The sequence below is a fragment of the Astyanax mexicanus genome, chromosome 9, assembly GCF_023375975.1.
Source record: "Astyanax mexicanus isolate ESR-SI-001 chromosome 9, AstMex3_surface, whole genome shotgun sequence".
NCBI lineage: Eukaryota > Metazoa > Chordata > Actinopteri > Characiformes > Acestrorhamphidae > Astyanax > Astyanax mexicanus.
In genome coordinates, this window is record NC_064416.1 from 15,479,705 (window position 1) to 15,497,984 (window position 18,280).

Sequence of the window (18,280 nt, forward strand, 5' to 3'; positions counted from 1 at the left end):
AACCAATACAGATATTTAATCTTTGAGTATAATAAATAAATGTGGTTAATCAATTTAACAACAGACCTGTTTGTTTTGGAAGGTTACATGGACTCACTAATACCACTGATTACTGATATTGGATTTAAACTGTGATTTAATGTCTAAAAAATGAGGATTTCTATTTGTCTGTTTAGATAGGCTGAGTCTTGTTGGTTAGTATGATATATGTATCATATGATAAATGTCTAGGTTATCCTGATCCTAAGATATAAAACTTAGAATAATGGCATGTAGCTGCCCATATTGTGCAGAATGACTAGCCAATAACATTCTCTCACCAAAAGGTACACTACCCTTTTAATAGGGGAGCTAGGGAAAGCAGGTTTACACCCTTTTGTGGCAAGATCCAGTGTTTAATCAAACCATGCCCGAAATTATTTATATATCTGCCTGAGACGTACAGTCAATGTACTATCAATATTATCCTGAAGCTGCTATTTTATTTTTTAAGGTAAATTTACTGCATAAATGGTTGTTTTAAGCAAAGAACTTCAATTAAAACAGCTCATTTTGATGCTCACAGTTTTTAGTACAAGAAACAGAAAGTGCTGTCTCAATGTAAAATTGCAAAAGTAGTCCAATAAAAGAGGTCCAATAAAGTCAAGAATCAGAGGGCCCAGAATCCCCAGTGCGACTGCTCCTTCTGCACTGTGGCTATTTCCAGCACAGCGGTCCAAGTCTGCAAAGCCGAAACTGGGCGTTTTCTTAAACCCCGGTATGATTGCCAGTGACTCACCTGCACAAGCAGCTCCAATTTCCTGTCGTCCAGGAGATGGACCTGACATCTCCGCCCCTCTGTCATCTAGAGAGAGAGAGAGATAGAGAGAGGGAAACAGAGAAACAGAGAGAGAGAAAGAGAGAGAGATTAATTAAATCAACTGTAAATACTGGGTCATCGTGACAAGACAGAAATAGAAACTCTTCTTACACATACACACACACTCGCACGTGCATGTGCACCCATGCGTGCACACACACGCATGTAGAGTGATTCCCACTCGAGCAGAAGAATCCAATCTCATTCACACTGCACCTCACAAGCTCGTGTTGCACAGCACATTCTCCCTTTACACTGCCCCACATCAGTGCAGATGCTGATGCTAATGCTAATGCTAAGCAGACTGGCCTTCTTTTGGCTCAGTTCACTAGGCTTTCAATCACACACACTCTAAAAGTAACCACATTCAACATGACGAAAGCATGCTATTATCTACGCCGTCTTTCTCTTACAGACAGAATAATAATATATGCTGTCATGACAGCCTCCAACTTCTCCAACGCAGAAGTGCTCCATTTCTCCTTTTCTAATTGTATACATGTCTCTCTAATAGATCCACTGACATGTAAGGGTTTGGGGCACAGACAGATTCATACGCCATGAAGCGCAATCATCACAATGCAATGACGATTCTTCCTATGATGCAAAGAACAAACATCTCTAACCCCATCCAACTCTCTGAAGTGGGGGTCACATCTCACATAGGTGGGATTTTGTGTAAAGTAGCCCATGTTTAAAGCCTTTTGGTCTCATTACTAACATCCCATCTGGTCTCTCTGGTTGCATTACTGACTAGGGCTTTAACTAATGATTATTTTGGCAGTTGTCTAATCTGATTATTTTTTAGATTAGTCGTTAGTCGATTAGTCAACGATTAATTCTGCCATTTTCTTCATCGCTAAAAACGATATAAAACAGCTGAACATGAGATTTAAAAGGCATTTAACTGTCTAGATGTTGTTTAAATGTGTAAAGCACTGATATTTAGTGAGTCAATATGTAAGCTGTTGTGTTTGGGCACTTCTGGAGACACAGACTGAGTGTAACCTGTGTGAGTGAGCCATTTGCAGGTTGCCTTGTTATCCTGTCTTGGAGCCACAGGGAACACCTCACAAGTCCTTCCTGATTTGACTGTTTTGTAAATGCTCTTACACAATTCAGTTCTTGTTAATTACAGTCTCAGAGTTTAGAGTCTCAGAGTCTTACCCTTGCCCATTTTTCCTTTTTCCAACACAACAACTTCAACGACTGATTGTTCACTTGCTGCCTAATACATGTACATCCCACGTCTTGACATGTCAAGTCTTTAGGGGTTTTAAAATGATGTCAGATTCTGATTTTTTTTTTTACATTTTGTTACATCTAGTCCTGACACAATATCCAATATTTTATGGGAGATACAGCTCTGGGAAAAAATGAAAGACCCCTTAAAATTATGAGTTTCTTTGATTTTACCTAATTAAAAACCTCTGGAATATAATCAAGAGGAAGATGGATGATCACAAGCCATCAAACCAAGCTGAACTGCTTGAATTTTTGCACCAGGAGTGGAATAAAGTTATCCAAAAGCAGTGTGTAAGACCGGTGGAGGAGAACATGCCAAGATGCATGAAAGCTGTGACTTCATGAATATGAACTTGTTTTCTTTGCATTATTAGAGGTCTGAAAGCTCTGCATCTTTTTCTGCAAATAAAATGACAGTAGAAAATGTTGTCTGTAGTTTATAGAATAAAACCACTATATTTATTTTACTCAAACATACACCTAGAATTAGCAAAACCAGAGAAACTTATTCAGAAACTGAAGTGGTCTATGAATTATTTCCAGAGCTGAATACTGTCCTAGAAATAATTGCGATAAATAACATTATTGCAATTTCATGACAATATTGATAAAAGAGCAATGAACTATTTATTAGTAATATTCTGAGATTTAAATAGTAATATAAAAAGTTTCAATTTCTTAATAAATATTACATAAATACATTAAAAGCACTTTTTAAAAACAATATTACAAACATGCTCATTTACATTCGAGGTCAACAAAAAATATTGAGGTCATGTCCATACATTGTACAATCAAGTCAAAATCATAATTATTGTCACAGGCCTATCTGCATCAAAATAACTGTGCTTTCAGCACTAAGCCTTAAAAAAAAAAAGCAAAAGCTGTGGTCATTCCAGGACATTTCACAACAAGTTTCATAACAAAGAGTGTAGTAAACAGGACTACTGTACTATTCAGCAGGGGCATTCCAAAACCTTTGTTTTCACAGTCCTAAAAAATGTGCACTGCAACATGCAGCCAGTCCAGACTGGAGCTGTAAACCACCACTGTTCGACAAGTGCAGCACTGAAAGTGATTGAAAATGGCTGTGGCTTTAACAGGCTCTGGCCCAGCATGTTCACGTGGCTGCTGGCCCCATCAACACTGCGGACCCCCAGGGTTCAGAGGGGCTAGTTTACACCCATCAATAATATTCAACTACAGACCATTCACCCAGAAACAAGCTCTCAACTGCCCGCTCAGCTATAAAACACACACACACAGAATATCAGCGTAGTCAGCCATGTGCTATAATGCTAACCATCTGTAAACTAAGCTTGGAGATCTTGCAGCTCTTAAGCTCAATCCAGCTCCACCTGGATGTTACCACTGATTTTAGAGGCCTCCACTGCTGTTGACCAGGGAGGACGTCCCAGTGCCAAAACTACAGAACTAAACACCAGCATAGATTGTTTAGGGCTTAACTGTCAATAGATTGACTACACTGTGCAGGCCTGCTACGGGTTGCAAGCTTTAGAAACAGATGGGTGCAGACTATTCATTATCTATTAGGAGAAGCAACGGCAGGACTTAACGACTAGCTAGTGTTCAATAGACACAGGGTTTATGTCATGCAAAAACAATTGTATTCCAAGTCGTTCTGGAGCATTTTTATTGGTCCACTGGTCATGATTTATCAAAACAATGTAAAGAACAACTGTTGGATTATTTTTTTAAGGTTTTTGTCCAAAAGCAACAATAGTAGTTTTTTAGATTGACTTGAGTTGATTAATATGGTTTTAAATGGGCTTCCAATTAATGAAACCATCTACAGCTCTGGAACCAGTTTCTTTAATTTTACCAAAATGAAAACCTCGGAATGTACTCAAACATATACCTATAAATAGCAAACTCAGAGAAACTGATTCAGAAACTGAAGCGGTCTCTTAATTTTTTTCCAGAGCTATATATATATATATATATATATATATTTATGCCAAACAGTCAAACAGGCAATTATGGTTCTCCTCTAAGCACAATGAAGTGTGAAAAATGTATATTTAAAAAAGTACATAATAATAACTTATAATAAATCATAATAACTTTAGATCAACTCAGAGATAAAGTGGTTAATTGATGATCTGGTTTCAATAACTTCTGTTAAATGGTCAGATCAACATATTAGGCGACAAGAACGGTCTGTTTTTAAAGTTGAAGTCGAATTTCTGTTTATACAAAAAAGTTAATCTACTGTTACAGTAAACAAATAAATTCACAGTCTAAACGTTTGTGTTCATACTGCTGTGTGGTGCACCTGCACGCCAAGGGGAGTTGGATTTCGGCACAACACCAATTATTTTTCCTTTGGTTTGTTTAAAGACTGCCTAAACATCCTGTAATTGTTCCAAGAATCTGAATCATCCAAAAAAGTGTTTTTACACCACAAATGAATTGAACCATGGTTCAAAATAGATCCGGACAGAGACCATCTCTTTTGGTTGGACCAACCTCTGCTCCTTTGTTCCAGACTGTAATTCTCAGTCTCTTTTACACCTGCTTCTTTGTTCCAGATCAAACTGAACAGTCTGAAAGTTTGGATCAAACAAGTTAAGTTTGAAAGCACCCTTAATTTTAGTCTTAGACTAAGTAGAAAACATCTTATCTTACTGTCCATTCCCCACTTCCCAAGTAAATATTTGTATGTTTGCACACCACTACAGCTGTGCCAAGTTGTGGTATAGTAAACATCCTACTCAGAGAGAGTGGGCGTAGGGGACACACACATCTGCGCTGAGCCTGAGGGAAGGAACACTCACTGCGATGTCATTAAAAAAACAGGACCAGCTGAATATTGCTTTGTTTGGCAAATCAGCTCGGGTAGCCTAGACTCTCACACACACACACACACACATTTATACACACATGCAAAAAATTCAAACGTATGCTGACACTGTCGACCTGGTTCCTGTAATGTGAATTTTATTCTGGCAGAACCGCACTCTCATCTTCCTCTTACTCATCTTTCAGCATGAAATATGGCGTTCCTTCTGTCTTTCTTCCTTCATTCCCATCCGCTTCCTCTCGTGTCTCATGCGGATGTATCGGCGGAGAGCCACTCGCTGCCACACACACTCACTCATCTCACCCCTCTCCCTTTCTCTCCCTCCTACTCTCGCCATATGTAGGCCAAGTTCAAAAGGAAAAAAGCGTGAGAGGGAAAGGAAAAAGAACAAGCTTTCTTAAACATCTCAGCGTGGTTGAGGGTCGCAAATGAAGCGAACGGGGCTCGGGAACATGCGGAGAACTCTCTGGCCTCCTTCAGGAAGCCCTGTCCCTGAGGAACTCAAACAATAGGCCTGATAAAAGCAGGACGGCTCACGTTTCCTCCACAATGAGGAAGACTGGGGGGTGGGGGGAGGAGAGGGGATGGGGAGGTGGAGGAGGGGGGGGGGGCATCAGAGGACAAAACACATCCCTTCATTCTTTTCTTCCTGCTTCTTCTCCCAGGCTCTAAACACGTCCGTCTAAACAGTGCAGCTGAAGACTACACACACACATACACACATGGGTGTGACCAGTATTATTACAGGGCTGTGATATTATTATAGAGGCCTAGTACTTTGTGTGTGAGTGTGTGTGTGCAATTTTGCGTTTTGTGCTTTCCAGAGTGTTCCCTTCACCTGTATTATTAGAACCTCGACCTCAGCATCGCTGTGTGAGTTTCATATTGACCTGTGAAGTTCTTCACTTAATCACATTACATGTCCAAATGTTTGTGGACAACCCTTGTAATGAAGGCATTCAACTACTTTATGTTAAGAACCCACTGTGAAAATGCGCACACACACAAACACACACACACACACACCATCATTACATCACAAACTTCTTATAAAATGTATGGACAATAAATCAATTATAATCGCTTCCCTAGATAATGTTTATGTTCATTTTCCAAATTTCTATATCTGGATATTCCGATCATTGTTCTTTAAAATAGTGTAACTATCAGTCTTCAGTTGCATCAAATAATTCTAAAATGACAATAAAACTGTTTTTTTAGGCACACTATATTGTCCGAAAGGCCTACATGAACCTATTGGCACCAAGCCTAATGCCACGAGTGGGCTTGAGCTGTGGAGCAGTGGAACTGTGTTCTCAGAATGATGGTGCTCCATCCAATACTTTTGGGATCTAATGGGATCTCCATACTACGTGAACACAATAAGCAAACAGAATAGGTAATTGAGGTTTCTTTATTGTATGATAAGTCACTAACATAATTATTGTAACAGACCTAGGTGTAGGTCTCTTCAATACTTTTATCTGTTCAGTGTACCTCCACTCAATCCAGAGTATGTCTGAGAGCCTTGCTTTTAAAGAGGCACAACCAGACACCCTTTGCCCCAAAAACTGCGCCTGCACATATATATTTCTTTATTCATCAACACAGCAGTTTCTTTCCTTTGCTAAAGCTCTGAGTGCATGACCCTTCCAGCTGTCTCCTCTAAGCTTAAACATACTAATTTATGAGAACTAAAATAGGAGCAAAGGCTGAGACTGCAACCGCATTTTGGACTGAGTGGTGCTCACCAGGCCAAGCCAAACTCTCTGACAACTTGAGCCTGGAGTTTATGAAGCTAAGCGAGGCCGACCTGCTGTCCCCTTTGCTTTTTTTCCCCGAAAACGTTTGAAATAGTCTCTTATGTACTGTCTCTTTTTTTTCCTGGTACTCACAAGTCCATAATTAATTCAACGTTTAAGCTTAAGTTTAAGTCAAAGCTTTTGCACATCCCTTATAATGAATGCATTGTGTCATACCCATTGGTGTAAAAAACACCTAGTCCATGTAAAGAAGTATTTGCCAGTAAAATAAGACTCCCTGAAGTAGATCAACTTGAACATGTTGGCACCATGCATAATGCCAGGCAGGTATAAGAGGTACAAAGACCCCAACATTGATTATCTTGCTCTATTAAACACTTTTGGGATTGGTTGGGTGGGCAGTTTAGGATAAGGTGTGGTGGTAATCATCTAACATCCTGACCTCACTAATGAACAGCCTGATTGCACTTGATTGTACTTAATGAACAGAAGTGCAATCAAATCCTCATAGCAATGCCTCCAAAATCTTGTAGAAATGCCTTCCTTAAACAGTAGCCACAGTTACTCCATTAAAAGCAAGATAAACTCTTCTAATAGCTTAAACTATATAGTGCACATTAGCATAAAAAAGCAGACCATGCTTTGCAATTGACTACCAGTATATTCAAGATACTAAATTAGCTTCAAGGCAGGAGCATCAGGCCAACCCTTTGCTTTGTGGTCAAGATGTTTCAACTTATTAATCGCTGAACCACTAAAATCAAGTCTACTCTTAAAATTAAGAGTGACGCTACACTGGTCAGCCATAACAATAAAACCATATCAAGTAAACAGTCAGTCCATGAAGCTGACCGTGCTGTCAGATTTAAAGATTTTGAAACACTTTGACAAGAGTTTGATCGTAATGGTTAGACAAGTTGACTGGGTCAGAAACTGTGGGCTGTTCCTTAAAAGCAATGGACAGTACCTACTAAAAGTGGTTCAAGAAAGTACAACCAGTGAACCTGTGAACTGGCATCAAATTCATGGGTTCACATGTTTACTGATGTGATCCTTTGAGGTATTAATGTTAGCAGCAGATCCACGGTCTTGGTGCCAGACAACACAAGACACCATGCTTCAATGGGTCAGAGCTTTGGTGGAGTTTTGGTGGGCCAACACACTGTTTTTATACTCACAGTTTTAAAGTTATGGCTAAAAGGAACATACTTATCTATCTGAGAAGCTTACACTGGCAAAGAAACCCACAGCACTCCAGAGGTGGAAGTGTTTCACAAGTGTCTTGGCCCACCCTGCTACTCGATATTTAACACCAACTGGGCATTAAACCTGGGCATGGCAAATCCTCTCTATGGTGCATCTAATCTGAGAAACACTGTACCAACACACAACCTGGTGGAGCTCAGACAGCAAGCAGTGTGTTAGCAGCTAGATCTGCTAACACAGAGTGCATTTGCAGTGCATTTGGATTGCAATCGAGAGTGGCTGAACTAGGCTTGCGGCCCATGTAAGCTTAGCCTAATCTGAGCCATTGATAAGCCCACTCTCTGATAGAGATTTAATGCTGACCTCGACGCCCTATTAAAGGCATCATCAGGGGATCACTACACTAAATCCTGCACTGATAGGGATAGTCTGGGTTAGCTGACATGGAATAGGCCTGCTAAACATCAGAAAATAAAGACCCTGAGTATTTAATGCAGAAGCTTGCAGGAATGTCTCCTATAAAATTTTAAATGATGCCACTTATAATTTAAGACTACACACAAAGATTTATGGATGGTCTCATAATCACCTTACAGAGCATTAATAAGCAATTCTAGTACACATACAAATGCTCATATTGACCTATTCCTTGCTAAATAGTGAGTTTACATTCATCTTTGTTATTAGTAAATAGAGTAGTTTAGCTAATGCAGTTAATACAGCTTGGATTATACAAGGCCACTTAATGACAATGTTTTTCTTGATTTTATCAAATAGAAAACCTCTGCAATATAATCAAGAGGAAGATGGATGATCAAGCCATCAAACCAAGCCGAACTGCTTGAATTTTTGCACAAGGAGTGGCATAAAGTTATCCAAAAGCAGCGTGTAAGACTGGTGGAGGAGAACATGCCAAAATGCATAAAAACTGTGATTAAAAACCAGGGTTGTTCCCACAAACATGGATTTTGATCTCTTAAAACTTTATTAATATGAACTTGTTTTCTTTGCATTATTTGAGGTCTGAAAGCTCTTCATATTTTATGTTATTTCAGCCATTTCTCATTTTCTGCAAATAAATGCTCTAAGTGACTATATTTTTATTTGAAATTTGGGAGAAATGTTGTCCGTAGTGTGTTAGCAATAGGCGCAACTTAAAGTAGCTAAATGGATTCATTAAAAGAGATGTTTAAAAACATTTGGACATATCAGCACTGTCCAAAGCAAAACATGCATCTCCAGAATGTTAACTTTACTGTACAGGAAAATGCATAAACATTCTTAACTACTTCACAAATGTAAGCTAATGTAAAGAGGTTTTTATTCCAAGTCATTTTGGAGAGACAATGTGAAGGGTAGCTCCTGTATTCAAATGATGTGGTAAACTAAAAATTACCAGAAACTACAATCAATACAGCATCAACACAAAACTGTATGGTTAACAGGGAATTTCACTGATTTTTCTGACTGCAAAAGCCAACCCTCTTAAACTGATTTAGAGCATTTGGTGTGAAATGCTGTATTCAACAGAATCCTATTGCCTTAGATTTCTTTACAGAGGTGGTGATGGGAACCATGGGGTTGCCATGACTACAACACAAATAAAGCCATTTTATTTACATACAGTCCAGTGACACAACCAGTCAACCTACACATGTCTGCAAATGTTCACTAGAGCTCAGGGATAGATTGCACACTAAATATAAAAGCTGTAAACAGCGTGTTTACGGTTTAAGCAGATGGTGGCTTCTACAGTACCAGTAACTCATGATGGTAGGTCAGACTCAGTAGCATGTGGAATCTTCTAATCTTGGTGTTTTCTTGGGAACTTATGGCAGTATTTTCACGTCTGAATAAAGCATATGTTCATGTGTGGATTTAACATTCTTTCTTTTCTAATTCTTCATTGCTTTAGCACAGAGAAATCGCTGAACAGAAGGTCATAAAACTTCAGAGCACTGAAACAGCTGAACGGCTGCTACAGCCTATATGAGATGCTTCAAATGCTCGTAATTCTGCAGACAATAACAATTCATCCAAACAATTACATTATCTCCCAGGCTTATTGTGTAGTAGGCAGGCCACACCAGTGTCAGTATTCAGGACAGGTAATAGGCATGGCTGGCACTAAGCTGCTGACACTGCTGCCCTGCAGTGCAGAGCTGGAGAAACCAGACTGCAGCACAAAAAGGACATAACTGCTAGTACTACAAGCACACTATTCCAAATACCAGAGCTACAGCTGCTTTTTACTGTTTAATCATGAAGCTGCTAAATGTGTACCTCTGAACAAAAAAGAGCCTGTGTCTCTAAGGCTCCATTACAGTGTCTGAAATCTAATAAGCATAAACAGACACATGCATTGTCTAGGACCGGATATAAGCCAAGCCAACCCGTTTAGCTCCTATCTTTTGCCCTCAGATATCAGGCCACTGATTTAGATGGTTAACGCAGAACAGTAGGTTAGGCAACCAGCAAATGTTGGCGTGCAAACTCTTAGTTCTAGAAAAATCCAAATTCTTTCTGGATAAGATTTAGATAGATAAAAGACTAAGCATTTAGACCTCTGTGCTACAGAATGAATGAACAAAATATTTATACTAGAATATGACAAGCTGTGTAGGCTTATGATTTGCATGAATTTGTCACATTCTGCTGAATATTTTGAGCCAAGATGTAACAATACAAATATATTGTATGGGCAAAGGTATTGGCACACCTACAAAAAAAAAATAAAACTAACTCTGCTGTTATTGAGTGTGCAGAGCAATGTAAAGTAGTTAGACACTTTGTGGCCAAGCTGCTGTGGTTTCTAAATGCATCCACTTTTCAATAATACCACTTACAGTTGATCATAGAAAGAAAGATAGAAAAATATCCTAGCCAAGCCAATCTGTTTAGCTCATATCCTTTGCCCTCAGATATAGGGCCACTGATTTAGATGGTTAACCCAGATCAAGTGAGGATCATATAGCTAACTACAGTAAATAGCTAGAACATGTAGGTTAGTTAATCAGCAAATGTTTTGGTGGAAACTCTTAGTTCTAGAAAGATCCAAATTCTTTTTAGATAAGATTTATATAGATACAAGATTAAGAAATTAAAGCTCTGTGCTATAGAACCAATAGACAGTAAAATACACCAGTTCAGCATATTCTGATGGATATTAGTAACAATACAAATGTACTGTATGGGCAAAGGTATTGAGACACCAACAAAATCTTTTAAGATTTCCCACTCCAAATCCTTAGGCATTAGTCAAATAAAGCCAATCTGTTAAGCTTATAACACTTGCCATTAGATTTAGCCCGCTGATTTAGATGGTAAACAAGAACAAGTGAGGATCATATAGCTAACTACAGTACATAGCTAGAACATGTAATCAGGTAACCAGAAAAAAGTTGGGGTGCAAACTCTAGTCATGTCTTTTTTTATATTAAATTAATGCAAAAGATTCAGAAAACAACAAACATGCTTAAATTCAATGACCTGGCTAGTGTGCAGCAAAATACATAGATATGTGCATTAATGTAGACAGACATTTCATTAAGACTCAATGTTAATGATTTATTTTTTATTTTTTCTTCTGCACAAACACAACTGCCTCACGAGAATCGACTCAAGTGAACTGACTCAAGCTGTGTTTTTGCAGCATATAAGCAAACTAATGGATAAATAAGATATGTTACATAAACAAGCTATACAAAAAAATGTCACCTTCAAAACACGAACTAAAACAATGTTGACTACTGAAAAAATAAACAGCTGACGGAATAGCTGGAGACAGCATAGTTCAGATGGGATTATACATGATTTTGCCAATGTTTTCAAGTCACTAGAACATTTTTAAGAGATTGAATAGAAAAACAAAAAAATCATGCCTAAAGTAGGGGTGGGCGATATGGCTCTAAAATAATGTCACAATATTTCAGGGTATTTTTTGCGATAACGATATACTTGGCGACATAGGAAAACTAAAATAATTCATTCATTTCAGGAATATAGTATAATAGTATAACAGTATAATCATAATGTGGCAAAATAAATAATACAGCATAAAATAATATAATGCAGCAAAAAATATTGCAGAATATTTAGTGCATAAATATACACTGCAAACTAAAACAATTATACAATAAATTACACCTAAAGCTTCACAGTAAATAATAGACTACTTTTAAGACAGAACAGCCCTATTATCACGATATGGATTTTTAATATCATGATATTTCTGTGTCACGATATATTGTATACGATATAATATTGCCCACCCCTAGCCTAAAGGATGATTATTACCTACTTGTTTAATTTTGTTTATATATATATTTTTTTATTTGCTGATAATGTACTGTATTGTACACTGGAAAGCTTCCGAGAATTATTGTTTTTGCTCTCACATTTAACCTATGTACACTTCTGCTCCCTTTCCTGGTTTGTACAAAATAGATAAATAAAAATAGTTCAGAGGGAATCGATTCAGGTTTACTGAATCAAACTCTCCCCATCAGTTTACACAAGTGTGGGGTTAGCGCTAGTTTTGACTGCCTCTTCTGGCTGTGAGGAGACACACAATGTCTGTAGGTTAACGTTACTCTCCAGCTTTAGTCGTTTTTACATCGCAAACCTCTGTTTTAGCTTCGTATGTGACTGTAGCTCACGCAACAGCTCATAATTTTGCTAAAACAGCGCTTAAAAGCAATCAAACAAGCAAGTTAGCTAGCCTGCTAGCCAGTTAGCTAACCAGCCAGCTAACCCCCCCCCCCCCCTGATTGATGCATGAGACATGGAGGGATTCGTTACGGCTTACCTTGAAAATATCACGGATTCGCGGTCATGAATTCCCGTGACTCGCTTAAATATACGTCCTTTAGTGTGTTAGCGTTAATCCAAGCGCGGTTAGAAAGCGATAGCAAGCTCCGGAGGTTTGTTTTTCCCGGCCTAAATCACCGACAGCATCCGCTCCATTGTGGCCGGTGTAGCTAGCTGCTCTCCCCCGTTCACTGACAACAGTGCCAAGACATCCCATCGCATGTAGCCGCCCGACGCGCTCTTTTTCCCCGGCACGTTGGCCTTCTTCCAGCGAGCAGCTCCGCGCTATTCATCAGAGGAGAGAGCAGCTAAGCGCCCCTCCCCTCTTCTCCTCTTCTCCTCTCTCCTCTCCTCTTCTCCTGTCTTCCTTCTCTTCTCAGCAGCTCCACAGCCTGCCCTCTCCCTCTCCCACTCCTCCTCCACCACCTCCTTCTTCTTGAATAGCAATAGCAGCAGCAGAAACGTTGCTATCGTCCAGCCAAAGCAGAAAGAAAGGAGGCAGAACATCCAGGAGATCCTGGGAATCTGTGTATGTGTCTTGCTAGCTAACTATCACCTTCAGCACCGGACAGCCTTCAATACACACAGGCAGCTACAGCTAGGAGGAGAATGAGCCTGAATGGTGGAGGAGGGAGTATGGAGGGAGAGAGTGGGAGGGGAGAGTAAACTGCAGAGACCCCACAGTCATGTGAACGCTCAGACGGGGTGTGTGCACTGCTTCAAGAAACAAACCAACGTCCAGAAAGAAGAAGGCCTTAACAGGCCTACATCTGGCCCTGCCCAGCAAAATCTAAAAAAACAAACAAACAAACAAACAAAAAACATAACATGTGGGCAAGCAAAGCTTTACCCTCTCTCTAACTCTCTAACCCAAACCCAAACTCTCTCTTTCCTCTCAAACTCCTTCTCCACTCTTCTGCTTCTTTTCTTCTACAGTACTCCCTCCCTTTCTATTTCAGACTTCCCGCTTTCCCAGCTGCCCTGTTTTATCTGTTTGGGTTGGCCCGTTGACCAACGCAGGGTAAAAAGGTTGGAGACCAAGAATTATGAGTGACCATATTTGTGTGCACACTCACACCCACATCCTTCTCCAACGGTCACCTAACCACAGATGAATGCAGCCCCACAGATGAATGCAGCCTACAAATTCCACGCTGAGATGTTGAATGCTCTGCCGAACTAGAAAATGTTTGGACGATTAAACTGCTTGGATGTGAGGCAAGTAAGGGTCTTTTGCATCAGTGCTATAGAGCTACCTTTCAGCAGATTTGAGTTCTAGCTTAATCCACCCAACCTGCTCCTGGAGAGCTACTTTCTCACAGGCTTTGGGGCAGTTTCCCACAGACTAGACGGGGATTAACAACACAGCATTTTGAATGGAGAAAATATTCTCTGATTAGGCATAATCCCTGTCTGGGAAACTCACCCTTTGGGTCCTAGCTTAATCTGCCCAACCTGATTTAAGTCCTTGATTGACTAAATGTGGGGGTTAGAGTTGGGTTGGAGTTAGGCTGAAACCTGCAGGTGGTAGCACTTCAGGAGGAGGGGTGGTTAGGCCTCTGTGCTACAGAATGAACCGACAGTATATTTATACTAGCATATGACAAGCTGTGTAGGTTTACGCTTTGCATGAGTTCAGCACATTCTGCTGGATATTTTGAGCCTGGGTGTAACAAAACAAATACACTATATTGGTAATGGTATTGGAACATCTACATACATTTTCATAATATACTATTCTAAATGCTGTTGTTATTGAGGTAGAGCAACATAACGTGGTCAGACACTTTGTGTCTGTGTGGTTTCTAAAAGCTTTTGCTTTTTAATAAAACCACTTAGTTGGTGATAGGATATCTAGGTATATAGATATGCTACAGTGCCACCTATTCTTTCACTAATTATTTCACAGACTGAGTACATGAATAAGTGCTTAATACTCCTGTGGCAATGAAACAGAATGAAAACAAATTGTGTATGTTTTCAGATGATTTTTAAATCTGAAGTCATCATTCAAAGAGTGGAGGTGTGTACCTACTGTAAGCCCATCCCTTTCCCCTCCCACTTCACTCTGAATGCATAAAAATGCCTAGCTTTGATCTTTGATCTCCGATATTGGTTTCTACAAAAATCACAAAGAAGTGACATGACATCTGTGCAAAACTCCAAAGACTGAATGGTCTAACCTCTTGCACAGTAGCCCACAGTACTCCAAACTCTACACAAGCGCTCCTCACCACATCAAACAAGGACACGTGGTGGGATCTGAAGCTTCTTTCCAAGCTGAAGACAAACTGGTGCAAGGCTGAATTTTCCATTTATAACCCCTTCTTAGAACAAACACGGGTTTATTTTATACCCTGCTCTTACTACGTTGTAATTACAAAGAGAACAACCACACTGATGGACACTGGATGGATTTTCTTCCAGCCTTTTCTTTTTTTACCCCCAAACACACTGAGACAAACTGAGCGAGAGTTTGAACGACAGGCCTATAAATGTTGTAAGTCAGCAGACAAACCCATTGAAAGAATTCTTGTTTAAAAAAAAATGTGTAAATCATCACACAAATTGTTATTTAGTATTCTGTTAATTGGTGAAGCATAAACAACAAAAAATAAAAAGATGTTTCAAAAGCTGCTTCCAGGAGGAGTCTGTGAGGCTTCTTGATGGATGTGAAGACTGCAGCTATTTTCAGTTGGATTAACTGAATTTAGTGTGAGGTGCATAAGTGTCACAGCCGTTAGAGTTGTCAGCCTCAGCACTGTCTCTCTCTGGCAGCGAGGCCACAGCGGAAACTGGCCTGTCCAATTCAAACAGTCCCTCATGATCTCTGCTCTCGATTCTACATATTTTAGCTTTATTGGCTGCTTCCTCTGGGCCCAGGTCCGAACACTCGGTCACAAGAGCCTGTTGTTTGAGAGAGCGGGAGAGCAAGCGAGCAAGAACGAGAGAGAGAGAGTGAGAGACAGAGAACACAGGAATCCGAACATTTTAACCAATGAAGCCCAGGATGCACTGGAGGCAGTGTGGAATGGATGGGAACGGCCAAGCTCACATGAATCTGATTGGAGGAGCGGCCTTCTAAAATAAACTTCAAAAGACCCAGTCCCTCCTCCCCTCAGAGCTAAATGCAAAATGTCATTTAATGTTCTTGTGCAGCCAAAGCGCCTCAAGGAGGAACCAAAGAAAAAGGGATACACTTCATACAGAGTCACTAGATAGGGGTATTGTTTACATGCAAGCTGTGTGTGAGATGTTCCCAACATCTACTGCTGGTTTTAATGACAAAAATGAGCTCATACTCTCTCATTCTCCCTCTCTTTCTTTCTCTTCTTTGTTAGTTCCTTAAGAAAAGAACAAGCAAAACAAAGAGTGAGCAGGTACTGAACAAGTACCTGTTTCCAGGTACCAGGAAACAAATTTGCCTAATGTCGAGAGTCGAGAGTCGAGTTGGTCCATTTCTATAGATAACCTGCTATACTGAGTCAGGAAACAGGTTACCTACAATCCAAAGGTTGATCTATTTTTGATTTGCATTCAGCAATAAGAGCCTTAGTGAAGTCAGGATGTTGGATGATTATCACCACACTTCTTTCCAAGTCTTCCCAAATCAACTAAAAAAATACTGAATGGAACAACCATTATTCCAATGGATACAGTTTAACTTCAACACTTTTCATGTCTTTAATGTTCCTTTGCAGCCAAAGGAGGAACTGAAGAAACATGGATAGGCTTAATTTGGAAACACTAGATATGGGTATAGTTTACATGTGAGCTTGTGTGTGAGATGTTCCCAACATCTACTGCTGGTTTCAATGACAAAAATGAGCTCACACGCTCCCATTTTCTTTCCCTCTCTCTTTTTGGTTCTTTCCCCCACCCTCCCTCACTCCCTGTCTCTTAACGGAAATATGGTTCTTGTTAGAGGCTGCTGAGTTTGGTTATTTCTGTCGTGTTGCCTCAGGCTGGCAGTCAGAGTTGGGTGGATGTGTGCTTGGGGGGGAAGGCCGGTGTTGTTTTTAGGGGGGACTCCGTGGGAGAATGGCTGGACAGGTTGTGGGGTCAATGTAAACCAAAATCATTTGGAGGAAAGGTGGAGTTGGGAGAAGGAGAGTGGGGTATGATGTGCAGAGTTCAAAATGTGTGTGTACGAATCGGGGGAATGTGACCCACATTGCTGGGACTGGATATAAACAGAGCAGCAGCAGGCCCTTTAATTGATGCAAGCTGGAGGCAGCCGGTAGACCTGTAGGCCAGAGGAACTATGAGAAAGTATGGGAAAGGGTTCGTAATATCTCTAGAGCCCTGATAACTATTTTAGGATGATGTTAAATGTTAAAATGATGGTTCAGCACTCCCCTGTTACCTTAAAGGTAAAGGATCAATCAAGACATGGTTAATATGTAAAGTTTTGTGATACAAAGATAAAAATAAAGGTGCTACAAATGGTTCTGTGATTAATGCCATAGAAGAACCATTTTTGGTTCCATAAAGAACCATTTATGTAGATGGCAAAATATTTATTTTCCACATAACTCACATTATGCTACACAGAGTCAGTAACCACATAAAGGCTATGCGAGCAATTCTGTCCAAAAGTCTTAAATGTTTTAGACATAAAAAATAATAAGCTCTCCAAATATGCCCCTTACCTTTTTCACTGCATACTGTATATTATCTTGACCAAACAGTATAGGCTTCCATTATTAGCCACATTAGACCACAACCACAACTTATCCAGAGCAATGTCTGTTGGAATCATGTTACACTGTTTAAATCATGTTACACAGAAAATTGTGGAAAAGATACTGGTGAATAAGGTTTATTCAGAAAATGTATAACGATTACTTGTGTCCTTTCAATTTCTTTATATAATGCCTTTTTGGATAATACCCAACTATGGGTGGTGTAGTGTAGTAAATAACATTTCCTCACATAAATTTCCTACATTATACAGTAAAGACTCCTAACATTACATCATTCAAATGTATATTGTATAGACAAAAGCATTATTTCTTTTTCTTTCTGCAAGATGTTGGAGGATTGCTATAGAGATTTGACTGCAATCAACAACAGAGGTGTTAGAAAAGTCAGGATTTTTGATGATCATCTCCTACCTTCATCCCTAACGCCCCACCAAATGTATTGAATGCAACTCCATAATTCCAGAAAAGTTCCACTGCTCCACAGCGCAATGACTGGTTATATGGTTCCAATTGGTTCATGCATTTTTTATTCCAGAGAGTCCCATTTTATTGGCAGTACCTCTCTACAGATACTATACAAGCTGCCTTTGTGCATTTTCCCATACATTTGGACATATATATCATACGTTACTCTGAATAAGTGTGTCAGACAAATGGTACGAATCTAAATGCTTTATTTCATCATTTCATCAGTTTCCTTCTCTGTTCCAGGTCTGATCTCAATCATGCAACATGTGAGATTCATATTACCCAAGCCTGAAGGCTTCACCCCCATCCGTCTACGCTGCGGGTTCACCAGCCATGCTGTGGGTTGAAAAGGGCAGCGGTGCGAGGCCTGTGGGAGGCCTGCCTTGGCAGAGATGAATGT

The 18,280-nt window shown here is 39.8% G+C and overlaps 1 protein-coding gene across 10 annotated transcripts in view; it reads right to left on the bottom strand.

The window, feature by feature from the left end:
* Positions 1 to 18,280, bottom strand: part of frmd4a (FERM domain containing 4A) — a 221,781-nt gene that overhangs the window by 64,544 nt on the left and 138,957 nt on the right. For 9 of the 10 annotated variants that reach the window (XM_049483655.1, XM_022679567.2, XM_022679566.2 and 6 more), the window contains exon 2: positions 779 to 844. In XM_049483655.1, the coding sequence (XP_049339612.1) occupies positions 779 to 844 (66 nt within the window). Of the gene's footprint in view, positions 1 to 778; positions 845 to 12,704; positions 13,421 to 18,280 lie in introns of those variants that run through there. The other variant, XM_022679568.2, reaches the window with a different exon arrangement.